Raw genomic sequence first — 16,802 nt, 5'->3', positions numbered from 1 at the left:
GATATGGAGGCCTGTTGCTAGATCTTATAAGGTCATTATGAGAGTCTATCAATTGATAGAAAAGACAAGTTCCTCCTTTGGTGCTATAGAGAAGTAAATGCAGCTTCATGAATTTTGATTTTAGATGTTAGGTTAAGGCTGTTTATTGGCATATTACTAAGCAAGTTATAAAGGTTTGCTAAAACTTGATATTCATAAAATTAAGCAATATAGTAGAGAGTACTGAGATACACATGATTAAGGAATTGTAAATTAAAATGAAACATTTCATCTGCAAATAGTTAGATTTTCAGAAAAACACTATCAGTGTTATTTGAATTAGTCACGATCTTCAATGACTTCAGTTGTTGCTTTTCAATTATATTATTAATTTAGTTTTATTTAATTTATTTTATTTGTTGTCAAATATATTTTTTGCATAAACAATCTTTTGGTTTGATTTTGATCTATAATATTCCAATAACAGAAATGTCATATATCTCCAATATGAATCACCTATAATAACCTTATTGCTAAAGCAGATGTATATACAAAATACTCTCTTCTCCAGATTTATTCATGTAGGGGTATATTATTGGTGATGAGTGCCTGTGAATGAGAAACATGTAAATAGCTTACAATATACTGTCAAAGTAAAAGTAATAAGATTATTGCCTTAAAAATATTTATAATATATTTTTTATGGTATAAAATCGTATGTACATGGTCAAGTAATATGTGTGTAGTATGTGTGCTTGCACAAAAAAGTACTTATACCTGATTTTACAATCCTAATCCGCTCTTACAAGGAGTAAATTTATTAATAGGTGGGACTCTGCATTAGTGTTTATCTTTCTACTTTGGACATGGGATGCATAGTAGGGCATCTCTAATTCCCTGCTTCCTCATTCTTAAAGGCATAGCAAAGTGACCTACAGGAGAATCTGGAAGTTTAGCTTATGACAACCTTCCACAAATGCATAAATTCTTTTGAGACTTCTATGTGCTTTTTACTTTACAATATATCTATGTTTACTTTAATATAAATATTTTGTTACCATTTAAATAGTTTTTCTTTTCTCTTCCCCCAATATACCCCTAACTTTGAATAAAATTGAATGTCTTAGTCAGCTCAGGCTGCAGTGATGGAATATCATAAACTAGGAAGCTTAAACAACAGGAATTTATTTCTCACAGGAGGCCAGGAAATTTATGATCAAATTGCTGACCAATTCTGTGCTCTTAATGAGGGCTATTGTTCTGGCTTCATTTTTGCTGTGCCTTCACATGGCAGAGAGAGAGAGAGAGAGAGAGAGAGCACGAGTGAGCGTGAGAGAGAAAAATTGCATGTGTGTGTGCATGTGTGTGAGTGAGCTCTGGTCTTTTCTTTTTCTTTTTTACACTAATTTTATTATGGAGACCCACCTACATGGCATCATCTAAACCCAATGACTTCCCTAAGGCCCAGCCTCCAAATACTATCACAATGGGGGTTGAAGTAGCCTCAACATATGAATTATTTTGGGAGGGGGACACAAACATTGAGTATAACATAAGAAAAAGCTAACTATTATTAGCTATAACTTGTATCCATAATTTCTTCAACTTAATGAATTATGAGTAGCTCAATATGAACTGTTAAGTGTAACATTGTAGGATTTGTGTGCAATAATAATTTACATAAGAATAAATGTTATTTTTCATAATACACAGACAAGTTACATAATTGGTTACCTATATAATGCCTGAGACTTGAGCACTTGTGACATAACTGAGTTTGTCATTGGGAATCCCAACTTTTCATTTGATGTCTTTTCACATTCTTTCCTTGCTCCCACTATTGCCTTTATTTTCTCCCAAGCATAAGTATGTTTTTAGGAAAGAATATTATTTATTCTTTCCTAAATTTAATCAAATGGAGTTGTAAATAATTTTCTAAAATCACAAGTACTATGTTTTCTCTTTCTAGTGTATGTGATTTTTATAGATGCCAAAGCCTTTATATAACTTACACTGCTCATATTTAAAAACTAAGTTAAATATATTTTCTTAATTCATTAATGAATCAATGATATCAATACTAAAATATTAAAGATTATTAAATTTTTTTTCAGAATTTGATGTATCACCTCTGGATATTACTGACAACTTGAGTGAAGATTATTAAGAAGTGATTTTAAATTGAGAGAATGTGCAATATTCAAGAATTTATTTTTATTGAGCACTTATTGAGCACTTTAGTGCATTTTAAGTGATGAAGTACAGCAGTGAACAGACAGAATTCCTGCTGTCTTTTGAAGAGCTTACATTTTAGTAAGGGATACAAGTAAAGCAAGATAAATGAAAACGGAATAAGTTAGTGATAAATGCATGAAGATATTAGAGTCTAGAGTCATAGTATGTGTTTATGTGTATGTGGGAATTACTATTTTACATAGTGTGGTCTTACGGTACATTTAGTTTTAGAGATTCAGTTAAAGTGATGGAGTAAGCCAGGTAGATATTGGGAGAAGGACATTCTGCTCAAAGGAAACAGGAAGAATAAAGGCCTTGAGGCAGAAGTAAGCTAAACACATTCAAGGAAAAACCAAAGGGCCAGTGTGGCAGGAGCTGAGTAAATGATGGGGAGAGAGGTAGAAGATAAGATCAGAGAAGTTCAGGGACCAGCTCCTGTATGATCTTGGAGACCATAGTACAGATAGTATTTTACTTCAAATGAGACGGAAAGCCATTACAAGATCGTTTGGACTTCTAGATTAATATCATGCTATAGAAGAACAAGGGTGAAAGTAGAATTACACATTAAAAGTTATTCAGCATTTCCAGTCACAGATGATGTGAGCTTCGACTAGTGTGGTGGCAGTGGAGTCACATTCTAAATATACACTTAAAAGGCAGAGTCAACTGATTTTTGCCAATGTATTCAATGGGGTTGTGTGAAAGAGAGAAGTAAATGAAAACTCCAAAGTTTTAATCTGACTAGTTGAATGGAATTGCTTTTATAAGAGATGGGGAAGTATGCTGGAGAAACAGATTTGTAGAGAAAGATCAAGAATTCTTAGTCTTGCTAATTTAAGATGCTTATTAGATAGCCAAGGGGAAATGTCGAGTAGGCAATTGGATACATTGGTTTGGATTTTGGTAGAGAGAATGATCTTGTAGTTAAAAATTTGGGAAATATCAGTATATAGATGGTATTTATATTGAACTTGATTCGATCATCTAAGAATTAAGTGCATATAGAGAAAAGTGGTCCAAAGATTGAGTATGGATGACTTCAATGCTTAGAAGTCAGAGAGAAGAGGAAAAATCAAGAAAGGAGACAGAGAAAAAGCAGCTAATGAGACAGATGGAGCAGCAAAAGAGTGTGGTGCTCTGGAAGACAAGTGAAGAAAGTGTGTTAAGGAGGAGAACATGGTCAACTATATCAGATGCTCCTGATTGAATAAAATGATGCCCTATAAATAACCACTAGATTAGGAAAGATGAAGATTATTGGAGATCTTGCAAAGAATGGTTTCAGTAGAAAGGTGAGATGAATGCCTGACTGGATTGGTTTTTATGAAAAAATAAATGAAAGGAAAAGAAGTGTAAACAGTGAATATAAAAAGTTCTTTTCAATGACTTTTGCAATAATCAGACAAGAAAAGTAAGGCAGTAGCTGGAGGGATCGAGGAGTACACGGAGGTTTTTGTTTTTATTTTGTTTTGCTTTTTAGAATGGAGAAATATTACATGTATTATATGATAGTGAGAATAATCAAAGATAGGTACACATTTATAATATAGGAGAAAGGGGAAATCTGCAGTAACATGCCCTTGAGAAGGCCAAAAGAAATGGGAAGCAGTACTGTATATGAGGCATTGTTCTTAGATAGGAGCCTGGAGAATTTATTCATTGTAAAAAGAGAGAAGGCAGAGTATGTGCATCGGAATATAGTTGGTCAGATTTGATGTGGAGCAGCTGGAAGTTTTTTTATGGTTGCTTCTGTTTTCTCAGTGAAATAAGAAACAACCAACTGAGAGTAAATAAGGTGGAGGAGGTTTTAAAGATTGAGGATAAGAGAAGAGTGACATAATCATTGATGAAAGTAAAAGAGTGACTAGTGACATTGTTGGGAATTGCTAAAGGCTTACTTGAGATAACTTCTTGAATTTAAAATGAAATCAGTCAACATGGTTATTTTTTTTCCTTCAGTTACATTCACCTGCTTGGGTGCAGATACAGTATAAGTGGATTAGAGTTTTTGCAAGGGGGTACATTGGAGGGAGAGAAGGAAAAGGGACATATAGTGTATATGCAAGGTGGTGATAACGTTTGACCATGGTGTCTATGCCTGCTAAAGAGGGAAATCATTACACAAAGGTGGCGAGGAACAGTGGAAAGTGGTAAGAAGTTGTGAAGACGAAAGATGATGGTCAGAGAGTAGAATGCTCAAAATGAGTAATGACAAGGTGTTGGATATATTCATGGGAGTAGGTGGCTGAAGCAGAGGGAGGATGAGACTTATTTCTAAATTCCTTATTTGGAAATAAGGATGTGAGGTAAATGAGAGGCCAGAGTATTAGGATGATTTAAGTTGTTATTGAAATCATTGAGAGTTATGAAAAGTGATAGTCGAGACAGGGAAAGGGAAGGAGACAGGGAGGGTTGGCAAAGTAGGAAAGAGACGGGGAGGAAAAAAATTGAGGGAGTGTGGCCTGGAAAGATGATATCTCTCTGTGCAAATCATTTTGTAGTATTGTAGTGATTACAGCAAAGTGTAAGATATAAGGATCTAGGCTATGAATTCTTATATAGATAATACCTGTTCAAAAAGAAGAGGAAAAACGAAGAACCAAAGTTGCCTTAGAGAAGAATAGAATAAGGGTTAATTTAATTATTTTTAAGTACTGAAATGATATTTGAGTGTGGGATGCTGAGCAATTATTTTCTATTTTCACGGAGGGTGGAATATGTGTTTATGTCTGATTATTTTAATTCTGATTACTTTAACTCTGCTCTAATTCACAAACAGGGTATGGTTTAGAAAGCAGCAAAATAACATGTATTCTTTTGCTTTCTATGAATAGAGGAGATGTTAAACAAATTGCTGTTAAATAATCCTTCAATAGGGAGAAAATACAGCTTTTACGAGAGTAGATAAAAGAGATTAAAAGTATCATATAAAAAAATAATTATTTTTTCTGTTTAAGTATATTAGAAGTTATCTAACCAATTAATTGGTCAAGACTGAAGATTATGGTGGAGAAAAGTTAAAACCCTCTTGAAGATTGTGGTAGCATGGATAACATAATTCATACACATATTTAATATATACATAATCATATATGTATAATTCATATGTGAACACATGTAATATTCAAGAAGAAAATACTCTAAATCTTGAGTGGACCTAACAGAGAAGAAAAATAAGTAGAAGAAAACTGTTAGGGTTATACAATAAAACAAAAATAAAACAAACCTGAAGTGAAATATCAAAAGTGATTACGGAGCATTAAAAAAAGGATTTAAGGTAGGCTGATAGCCCACCCATTTCATACATAGTTGAACCTGGAACAACAGTGAGAGTGACAGGTCAGTCAGATATCTGTGGGTAACTTTTAACTCCCCCCAAGCTTAGTCGTCCCTTGGTATTAATGAGGACTAGTTCCAGTACCTTCTGCAGATACCAAAATCCTCAGATACTCAAGTCCCCTGTATAAATGTTGGCCTTCTCCATCCCCAGGCTCCCAATCACAGATTGAAAAAAGCACAGGTATTTATTGAAAAACATCTGCATGTAAGTGGATGTATACAGTTCAAACCTGTGTTGTTTAAGGGTCAACTGTACGTGTAAAATTCACACTTTCTGCTGTGAAATCTCTAACTGTTGAAAAAGAGGTCGGAGAGTTGGAAAGGGAAGGAGAGGAGAGGTTGAAAGCACGGACAAAGTAGGTTAGGTGAGGAGTGACCAGCGGAGAAACTGGGTGGCCATAGACAGGAAATGTCTGTTCTGATCAGAATGAGGTGTGTTTTCTTTTCTTATCTCATGATCAAGACAGTTTAGCCCTGTATGTTTTATCATAATGTTTCTTTTTCAGAATTTAAATGTTTTACTTAGATAAAGAGTGTTATCTCGGTCCAGTTCTTGGCAAGAACTATTAAAATGGCATATACGTGCATAAAATCGGGGATAGCGACTAGAAATGACATCATCTGGATTGTTTACTCACTTTCCAAAAAAGAGGGAGGGACAAAATGATTTTAGAGTTCTAGTTTGCTTTCTTGAGATATCTAGTTTACCTTATTTTTTTTTTTTTGTTTCTGTAAATATTCTAAAGAGAAATAAATAATCAGGTTAAACTCTCTTGGCATATTTACTTTAATTGTATTTATTTATTTATTTATTTTTTAAGCACTGAAGTTATTCCAGTAATTAAGCAAGTGCATTGTGTCTTGTGGTGGGTTAATGTGACAAGTATGTGGCTTGAAGCCAGTGAAATGTTTACATGTTTCCACCCATACTAAGTTGTTTTCAGGTATATAGCTCCATAATTACTGTGCCTGCTATACTGTTATGATTGTGTCTATTATAATAGTAAACTTATTGTTTAAGTGTCAAAATGTAAGCTGTGTGCTTTCGTTGTACCATCAGTAAGGAAGAATTTTCTTGGTATATCTTTTTAATGTTGCAAAAGGGACCAGGGATTTACAGTAGAACTACAGAAGCTTTAAAATATTAACAGCCCATTAAGTACAGGATATGGTTCATGAGGTTTAATGGGAAGTTGTTAAAAGGAGATGGAACTATTCCAATGGTTGGGAAGGGGTGCTTAGTGGCAAAGAACAGGGCAGAGAATAAAAAAAAGCTTGTTTTTCTTATAAATATCCAATGTTTGGGTACACTAAACAACAACAGCAACAAACTTCTATCCTGATAAGCAGTACTTGGAGCTCAACGAGAATTCCATTTGGTCCATATGCTAACTTACCTTTTCAGAGGATATCCAGCAATATTGTGTTAAAAAAAATTTCCTGTGGATTTGAGATGCTTGGCGTTCATTAAATCAAACCTTTGGACTTTGAAATAGCACCTACTTTGTTTAACATTTAAAAAATTACAAGGCTCCTGAGACTAGTCCTTGGAATAGCCTTTAGTGATTATCCAGAGAATAATAAAAATGCAAGTTTTTCAGAGGAGGGTATTTTAAAAGCAAAAGACTATAACACTTAAGAGCATAATATTTAATATATGCCTGAATTTTTGTTCCTTGGAGAGTGGCACACTTACAGTGTGCACCACAGGGTCAGTGACAATTAGAGTCTAATATGTCATGTATGTTCCATGCACATACTTGGGTCTTGGCTCTCAGGTCAGGGTAACAGGCCCAGTCTTCTACTTGCTTGGTTTAAATACTTTTTTCCTCAGCTCTTCAATTCTGAGCAATTTATGTAGCTTTCCTGAGTCTCAGTTTTCTCTCTGTGAGGCTCTGCTACTTCACAGGATTATTTATAAGATCAAATGAAATCAGGTACATAAAAGCAGCTTGTAAATTATTAAGCGATAAACTTTATATATATAATATTATTAGATGCAAATAGGTAAATCAGAAGCTAAGACTCTAGAACTTTGCAGGTAGGCCCAATTATTGGAATCACAGCTCTGCTTAATGCTGATAATACCTCTTTTCAGCAGACCACATGTGCTTCATGACTTTTTTGCTTTGGATTTTATATTAGATTGATATTATTGAATGAACTTTGAAGAAAACAGAACCCTGTGGAAACTCGAATGAGAATTACAATAAACATTTAGTATGACTTTCACACTCTAATTTCTTCCATGACATTCCTTTCAACCCAGTCCATGGTATTATTCAGTATTCACTGTCTGGAATGCTGATATGTTATAGTTACCTATTGCTGCATAACAAATCACCCCAAAACAATGGCTTAAAACAATAAACATTTCAGATTATTGTTCACCGATTCTTTGGGTCAGGAATTTGGGAAGGACCCAGCTGGGCAGTGCTGGCTCCTCTAACGTGGTAGCAGTTAGTCTGTGGATACAGCAGATAATGGGGACTGAAGCAACTGGGGGCTGACTGGACATCTTTTTTATGTGGTTCCTCCATGTGGTATAGTTCGGGCTTTTTCACAGCACACTGGCCTTAGAGCAGCCAGCCTGCGCGCATGGAGGCTCCAAAAGCCAATGTCCTGAGAGAAACAAGTGGAAGGTGTAAGGACTTTTTTGACCTCTCCTTGGAGGTCACAAGCTTGCCAAGATTCCAGAGGAAGAAACATAGATTCCACCTCTTGATGAGAGGGCTGTCAAAGTCGTAGATGTACGGGAGATGTTATTATGACCATCTTTGGAAAAAACAATCTACCACACAAATAATGATTAATCCTGCCTTTTCATATATGTAGCTCTTGTTCCCTGTTAACCTGTCCTCTCTAGGGACAATATGATATGATTTACTCTCCCTTTTCTTCTGTAACTAAACAATTTTCCTGCTATATGAACAAGGAGGAAATAAAAGCTAACTAAAAGTAATAACATTATTCTTTTTGTACCCTTTTAAACTAAAATTAGTCTCACTTAGATTTTTTGACACAGATAATGAAAAAAAAACCCCTCGATTTCCTTGTAGTTATACTTATTTACCAAAAGATGAGCTACTAAATATGTGTTTGGAAAGCACATATTCAAAGAATGCATTCCCACTGACTTGCATTATAACTTAGAAATTCTTATTTAGAGAACAATTTGTCCTGACAGATAGTGGGGATGTTTATTCTTATTTTGTATCGTACTTTTTGAAATGTTTATCAAATTTATTAGTTTCGCACCTTATTATAGTTATATGCATGTCATCTTTCTAGTACACTACCATCTCTATGGGTGGAATTTGTTGCTAATTCATCATTACTGTAGGTGCTTGATAAATATTTGTTGAAGTACTGGACGGAGCCTTTGATGTCTATCAGTCTTTGTGAAAATAATCTGTATGTTCAGAGAACTGACTGAGAGATGAAGGTCGTCACCCTTCTATGTCAACATTCCTCTACAGCCAGTGGCTGGTGCCCATAGGTAATGACAGTTATTCACTATTAAAGAACATTAGCTCTTGGCACATTTCTCATTTTGAAACCCCTGCTAATAATTCAGGGATTAATTAATTAGGTAATTTACCCATGCTAAATGAAGCTCATTTCTACTCTATTCTGTTGCTTCCTCCATCCCTAGATTTACTGAGATGTAATTAACATTTAATATTGCGAAAGTTTAGGGTGTACAATATGACAATTTGATATATGCATATATTATAAGATGAAGAAATGATTACCACAATAAGGTTAGTTAACACATTCATCAACTCACAGACTACCTGTTCTTTTTTGAGAGAACTTTAAAAAAATTTTATTGCAAATCTTCTAGCTCTAAAGACTTAAATAAATTTATCCTTAACATATTTTTAAATGATTTCTGTCCATGTTTGTGAACTAGAATAGTTTTTCTAACTTTTCTTCTTTTGATTATGCCCTCCAGTTATTGAATATTGAATTTATTACACGGCACCATATAAAAGTACCTCATGGATAAATATTATTTATTATCCACTATAAATTTCCTTTGGATGAAACTGTAAATATCTAAGTAATTAAAAATTAATTTATATTTTATGCACCTGCTGATGAAGTAATGCTTTTCCTGTTTTTTTTTTTTTTTTTTGTCTAAAATGCTTCTGGAGACTATTTAGTTATACTCTCCTTCCCTGAAACTATTTGCTGTTAGGTTTGTTAATATGCAGTTGTTATTACTGACATGTAGAAATATTTCAAATTAAAAATATAGTAATGTAATTTATTCATACTTCTGCTATATTTTTGATTATATCTTTGACCATAAACTTAGAGAATGTTTGGTCACTGCAGTTGAACCATTTTAATTGTGGAGCAGATCACTTAATAATTGATTTCACTGTAGCAGTCAGAGTCAGTCACAATAGAGGCTAAATTGAATGGACAGCCATTGTACAGTTCTGAAGAGAACTTTTAGGATCTACTTTCTTAGCAGCTTTCAAATTTGCAATACAGTGTTGTTAATCATGTGTATTCTGCTGCTTTGAGGTGAAACACTCTAAAAATATCAATTAAATCCATCTGGTCTAGTGCATCATTTAAGGCCGCTGTTTCCTTGTTCGTTTTCTGTCTAGAAGATCTGTCTACTGTCCACTGGTGTCAATGGGGTGTTAAAGTCCCCTGCTATGACTGTATTACTGTCAATCTCTCTTTTTATGTCTATCAATATTTGCTTTATATATTTAGGTTCTCCTATGTTGGGTGCATAAATGTTCACTAGGGTTATATTCTCTTGTTGGATTGATACCTTTATCATTATATAATGTCCTTTGTCTCCTATTATAACCTCTGTTTTAAAGTCTATTTTGTCTGATATAAGTATTACTACCCAGCCTTTTTTTCATTTCCATATGTATAAAATATCTTTTTCCATCTCTTTACTTTCAGTCTGAGTGTGTCTTTCGATCTAAAGTAGGTGTCTTGTAGACAGCATATGTATGGGTATTGTTTTCTTATCCATTGAACTGCCCTGTATCTTTTGATTGGAGTATTTAATCCATTTACATTTGAAATAATTATTGATAAGTATATAATTATTGCTATTTCATTATTCATATTTGTTTTATAGGTGTGTGTATACACACACACACACACACACACACACACATATATATATATATATTTTTTTTTTTTTCCTTCCACTTCTTCTTAAAGAAGTCCCTTCAACATTTCTTGTAATACTAGTTTGGTGGTAGTGAATTCCTTTAGCTTTTCCTGTCTGGGAAGTGCTCTATTGCACCTTCAATTTTAATTTATAGCTTTGCTAGGTAGAGTAGTTGTGGTTGTAGGTCCTTGCTTTTCATCACTTTTAATATTGCATGCCAATCTCTTCTGGCCTGCAAAGTTTCTGTTGAGAGATCAGCTGACATTCTAATGGGAGTACCTGTGTGAGTAACTAGCTATCTCTCTCTGGCTACTTTTAGGATTCTCTCTTTGTATTTAACCTTTGCCATTTAGTTATGATGTGTTTTGGTGTGGGTCTGTTTGAGTTCACCTTGTTTCGAACTCTCTGCGCTTCCTAAACTGGTATGTGTATTTCTTTCACCAGGTTAGGGATGTTTTCAGTCATTATTTCCTCAAATAGGTTCTCAATTTTTTGCTTTCTCTCTCTCTTCTCTTTCTGGCACCTCTATGATACGAATATTATTATGCTTGATGTTGTCCCAGAGGTCCCTTAAACTAGCCTCATTTTTTTTTTTTTTTTTTTTTTAGATTTTTCTTTTTTTCTTTTTGCTGTTCCAATCAGGTGTTTTCTGCTACCTCGTCTTCCAATTTGCTGATTTGATCCTCTGCTTTAGCCAATGTACTGTCGATTCTTTCTAGGGTATTCATCTCAGTTATTGTATTCTTCATTTCTGACTGGTTCTTTTTTATGTTTCTGTGTCTTTTTTATGCTTACCAGCTCTTTCTTGACATTCTCACTGAGCTCATCTAGCTGCTGCCTCTTCACTGGAGCCCAGGGTGAGTGCCTGCGAGTGAGAAAGTCTGTGTATAAGCCCATTAAGGGGACGTCTGGGTTTCTGGCAGCCTTCCTTCTTCCAACCAGCCTTCCAGATGGTTGGAATCCTCACTGATTTTTACAGCCAGATTTTGTGGGGCTGGGGCACCTCCCTTTTGCGGGAGGATCTCTGCAACCTAGATTTCCCTCCCAATACTCAACTGCCACACATGGTGTGGGGCCAGCCTTCCTACCTGTCTCCATGTGGCCTCTTCTTTATATCCTTATAGGAGTTATGTTCAGTCTTCAGATGGTTCTCCAGGTTGAGTGTTCTATAATTTAGTTGTAATTTTAACGTAGTCATGGGAGGAGGCAAGCACAGCATTTACCTACTCCGCCATCTGATTGGAGCCTTTAATCCATTTACATTTAAAGTAATTATTGGTAGATATGTAGTTATTGCCATTTTATTATTATTTTGATCTTTTGTTCCTTCTTAAAGAAGTTTCTTTAATATTTCTTGTAATACTGGTTTGGTGATGATGAACTTCTTTAGCTTTTTCTTGGGAGCTTGTTTGGAGGTTCTAGCAGGAGAGCTCATCTACTCGTATACCCTTGACTGAAGAACAGTCCTATTCTCTATCAGGGAAGGTCATCCTCTTCGACTGAGCACACAGCTTTGGGAGGGACACACCTGGAATGGTGAAGGAGGAAGAGGACACCCGCCTAGCCAGCTAGGTCAGCCAAATCAACCCTGGTGATCAATGGAGTAACAGATGTCGCAGCCAGATCGCCCTCACATCCACTTTAGCTTTCTCTTGTGTGGGATGTTTTTTGCTATTGAGTTGTATGAGTTTCTTATATATTTTGGATATTACTTACCCCTTTTCAGATATATGGCTTGCAATTTTTTTCTCCAATATTTAGGTTGTCTGTTCATTTCGTTGATTGTTATTTGGCCATATGAACGCTTTTCAGTTCAATGTAATCCACCGTTTATTTGGCTTTTAGTGCTCTTGGTGTATTCAGAAAATCATTGCCAAGACCAAGGTCAAGGATCTTTTCCCCTATGTTTACTTCTAGGAGTTGTAAGTCTTACATTTATATCTTTGTTCCATTTTGTGTTAATTTTTGTGAGTGGTGTAAGATACGGCTCCAATTTTATTCTTTTGCATAGGAATACCTAGTTTTCCCAATACTTGATTGAAATGACTATCCTTTCTACATTGACTTTCATGGCTCTTTTGTCAAATGTTAGTTGACTGTATATATGTGGGTTATTTTAACAAGTTTAACTCTTCTGATCAATGAATTCAAAATATCTTTCCATTTATTTGTGTCTTTAATTTTTTTCATAAATATCCTATATTTTTCAATGTACAGATTTTTCACTTTCTTGTCTAAATTAATTCCTAAGTATTTTATTGTTTTCGATGTTATTGCAAATGAGATTGTTTTCTTTATTTCTTTTTCTAGATAGTTCCTTGTTAGTGTATAGGAACAGAACTCATTTTCCTGTGTTGATTGTGTATCCTGTGCTTTACTGAGTTTATTTATTCGTTCTGACCATTGTTTTGCTGGGGGTCTTCGGAGATTTTCTATATACAAGATCATGTCATCCACAAATAGAGACATTTTCTTTCTTCCTTTCTGATTTGTATGTCTTCTGTTCCTCTTCTTGCCTAATTGATCTGGCTAGGACTTCCATTACTATGTTGAGTAGGATTGGTGAGAATGAATGTAGTACCCATGTCTTGTACTTGATCTTAGAGGAAAAGCTTTTAACCTTTCACCATTGAATATGATATGGCTGTGGGCTTGTCATATTTGTTATATTGGCCTTTATTGTGTTGAAGTATGTTTCTTCTACGCCCAGTTTGTTGAGAGTTTTTATAATGAAAGGATGTCGAACTTTGTCAAATGCTTTTTCTGCGTCTATTGAGATGGCCATATGATGTTTATCTTTTATACTTATTACATTTATTGATTTGTGTACTTTGAACTATCCTTGCATCTCAGGAATGAAGCTGACTTAATCTGGCATGTAATCCATTTAATGTGCTTGTTTTTTTGTTCGCTAGTATTTTGTTGAGAATTTTTGCATCTTTATTCATCAGGAATATTCAAAAGGAGTTTGTAATGACGTTTTTTCCTTCAACCTCAATGAAACAATCTTGCAAATAATTGACTATCTATATATTTAATAGATGTAACACTTTAAGCCAAAAGAATAATAAAGAAGACACTTTTTTGATCTCACTGTCTGTTTGTTCCCTGAAGAAAAGATAGTTTGTTAAATACTTTTTTTCTTTAATGTTTGAACTAATTTTCAAGATTGATTTTAAATAAATGACTGTAAAATAATAGATATATGAGAACATTTTTAAAATCAATTTTAAATGGGAAAAAAAGAAAAGCATTGCCAATTTGAAATGTTGAGAAAATTTGGCAGTTGGAAGGAAATATTTAGAGTACACTACTCACATCCTGAGATTCTACACAACTTAGAAAGAAATAGAAAATGTAATATTTAAAAATTTATGATTATCATGTCTTGGGTGACTCTAAAGTTACTTCAGAATTAAGACATTAAACTTTTAAATCTGAAATTAAGCAGTTTTGTAATGTTGGCTTCATCAATGTTTTAGAACCTGCTAAAAGTGATATTTAAATTCTAAGAATTAGAAATAGTCTAACTTTGTAAAGAAAAGGAGAACCTAGAGGCTCCTTAGGAAAATTACCATTTTCTGGAGTAGGTTAAGGTCAGTGCTCAAAAACTTAATGGTATCATGTAACAAGAACCTAAAACCCCGTTCAAAGGGATTTACATTGGCCAACATGGAACCAATTAAAGACCAAAATAATTAAGTACAATAATGAATTGTAAGCCACATATATATTTATGTATATGTATATGTGTATATATATATGTAGTCAGTATTATATAGGTATATATTTACTGATTATATGTATATTTACTGATTATGTATATATTTACTGATTATATAATAATATTTACTGAAATATATATATATATATATATATTCAGCAAACCCTTGACCAGGAGGAGTTTGTGGACTTCCCAGGATGAGACACACTACATTGTCAGATTTAATTCTTAGAACAACCTTAATAAATTGATATTATTTTTACCATTTTACAGATGAGAAGGTTAAGATGCAATTAGATAACTTACATCAAATCACACATTCAGAAGGGAGGTTTAGGAGAACCCTTAGATGCAGAGGGTGGTAGTTAGAAGAGTGAGAAGGATTGGGTTGCAGGTTATATTTAATGTAACAGTCTTAGAACAGTTATTGTACAAAAAGCTGTCATTCATTTCTTTTCTTCTTTGGTCTCAAAACTGAGATAGTTATTCTAAGGTTGGAGAGTGCTATATTATTTAAGTTCACTGTTGTTCCAATTCACTGAATAGTCTTTTTTTTTACATGGTAGCATATGGTAATGTACACTTTTTTTTCTTCTTTTTTTGGCTGGAAGATTAACCAACAAACCACAGTGTGGAAATTTCCAGAGTAATCCATGAGTTTAATCCACATGAGGTGCACATCAAATGAGTTATTGATGCTCTCCTTCTTCACCACCCTCTGAGACTATAAATGTCACTACTTTAAAACTGTTGATGATTACCTATTTGGAGAGTAAGAAACTTATTCATTCAGCCCAGTGCCCTGTTCCATCACTCAGACATAAGGTTGGCTTGACCTAACCATGAATCTGAAGTTTACAATGACCTCACTGTCAACCTGTCAGGCATTTCAAACCTTTGATTTAAAAGTCACAGTGTAACCATATATAAAGCATGAAATTCTAGTCCTGTGCTGGATATGGAATTATAAAGATTTTAAAATGTGATATTGACTATCCAGTTATAATAGTTTAATGACTGAAGAATGAAGGAATTAGCTAATCTATGAGGTAAATTTTATCTCTTATTTTGAATATGCTTTAAATGGAGTGCAGATGAATATATTTTTGTGTTTAAGGGTAATAATATATGTATGTCGATATATCTAATGTATAAAGGTAGTTTTCTAGCTTTAAATCTAAAATTCAGACTAACAGTTTAGGATTTGTTTTGTAGCACTAAACATTTTTATTAAAATTAATAGATCACCTATGCTGAGATCAATGAATGTCGTTTATCAAACATACCGCCCCAAATTTTGAACCAAAGAAAGACTTTTCTAATGGAATTTCAGATACCATAGAAGGCCAACATGAGATAATTTCAAAATTGTACAATTTCCAAAGAACTAAAATATAAACTGGCTTGCATTTTCGTTCTTCCTTTCATAACAAATCCGGTGAAATATCTTTGTTTCCTGATAACCATTTTGTACTTATCAGGAGCAAAAAGTTACTACTCAATGATTATAAAGATGTTGAATAAAGAGGCTAATGGTCAGTGCTTGTTAAGGTGTTGTATCCTAGGCCCTCCTATACCCTATGTTTGGTAATGTAAATTGGTATAACATTACTGAAAGGCATTCTGTCAGGGTGAATAAATAGCTTTAAACAGTTATATACCTTTTGACCCATCGAGTATATTTCTAGGAATCCCTTTTAAGGACATAAACAAATATGTGTACACGGATATTCATTGCCATGTTTATAATATAAGAATATTGGATACAACTTAAATATCCAGTAAAGCAGGATGTTTAAATTTAAATTTTCAAACACATAAAAAAATAGAATAGATGTACTCATCTCCCTACTTTAACAAACAATATTTTTTTAAAAAATTAAATCTGGGATATTTTCAATGTCAGGCATGATATAATAATAATATATGAGTTGGAATTCAATCAGAGGAAAAACATCTAAAGATGTGGCTAAGAAACCATTGGTGTAATTCTTTGTAGAGCACTCACAGCTCTGTTACTATTATAGCTTAATTAGTAAAGTAAAGAGCTTATATGGTTAAAATGTTCAAATATTAGGCTGGAGAGGTTCTTATAAAAGTTTGCCACAAACAGCTTCTCTTTTCTCTGAACATATTGGTTATTACTGCCCTTTCCATGCTCAGCCAAGATGAGTAGTGGTAAATTGTGATCGACCACAATGATGAACCTTGCATTTGGGCAGTGCTTTTACTCTGAGATAGTTCACACGCTACATTATTCTTTTTGGTAATTTTTAAGTTCCTACAACTTCTTCTCAGGTATTATAACATTGGCTGTATTTGCCTCTTTCTTTGTAAACTACTTCATAATTAGACATGATATGCCAT

The 16,802-nt window shown here is 33.9% G+C and overlaps 1 protein-coding gene across 29 annotated transcripts in view; it reads left to right on the top strand.

Annotated features, from left to right (window-relative positions):
* LOC120608233 (A disintegrin and metalloproteinase with thrombospondin motifs 6) overlaps nucleotides 1–16,802 on the top strand; it is a 289,732-nt gene that overhangs the window by 92,383 nt on the left and 180,547 nt on the right. Inside the window, exon 8 of one of the 29 annotated variants that reach the window (XM_039870048.1) lies at nucleotides 15,047–15,355. The exons of the other annotated variants lie outside the window; for them this stretch is intronic. Within the exon in view, the coding sequence (XP_039725982.1) occupies nucleotides 15,047–15,092 (46 nt within the window). The 3' untranslated portion in view covers nucleotides 15,093–15,355. Of the gene's footprint in view, nucleotides 1–15,046; nucleotides 15,356–16,802 lie in introns of those variants that run through there. 29 annotated transcript variants of the gene reach the window in all.

The sequence above is a fragment of the Pteropus medius genome, unplaced genomic scaffold (assembly GCF_902729225.1).
Source record: "Pteropus medius unplaced genomic scaffold, Ma_sr-lr_union100, whole genome shotgun sequence".
Taxonomy (NCBI): Eukaryota; Metazoa; Chordata; class Mammalia; order Chiroptera; family Pteropodidae; genus Pteropus; species Pteropus medius.
Note: the sequence above shows the minus strand (reverse complement) of the source record. Positions and strands in the feature narration are given on the sequence as shown.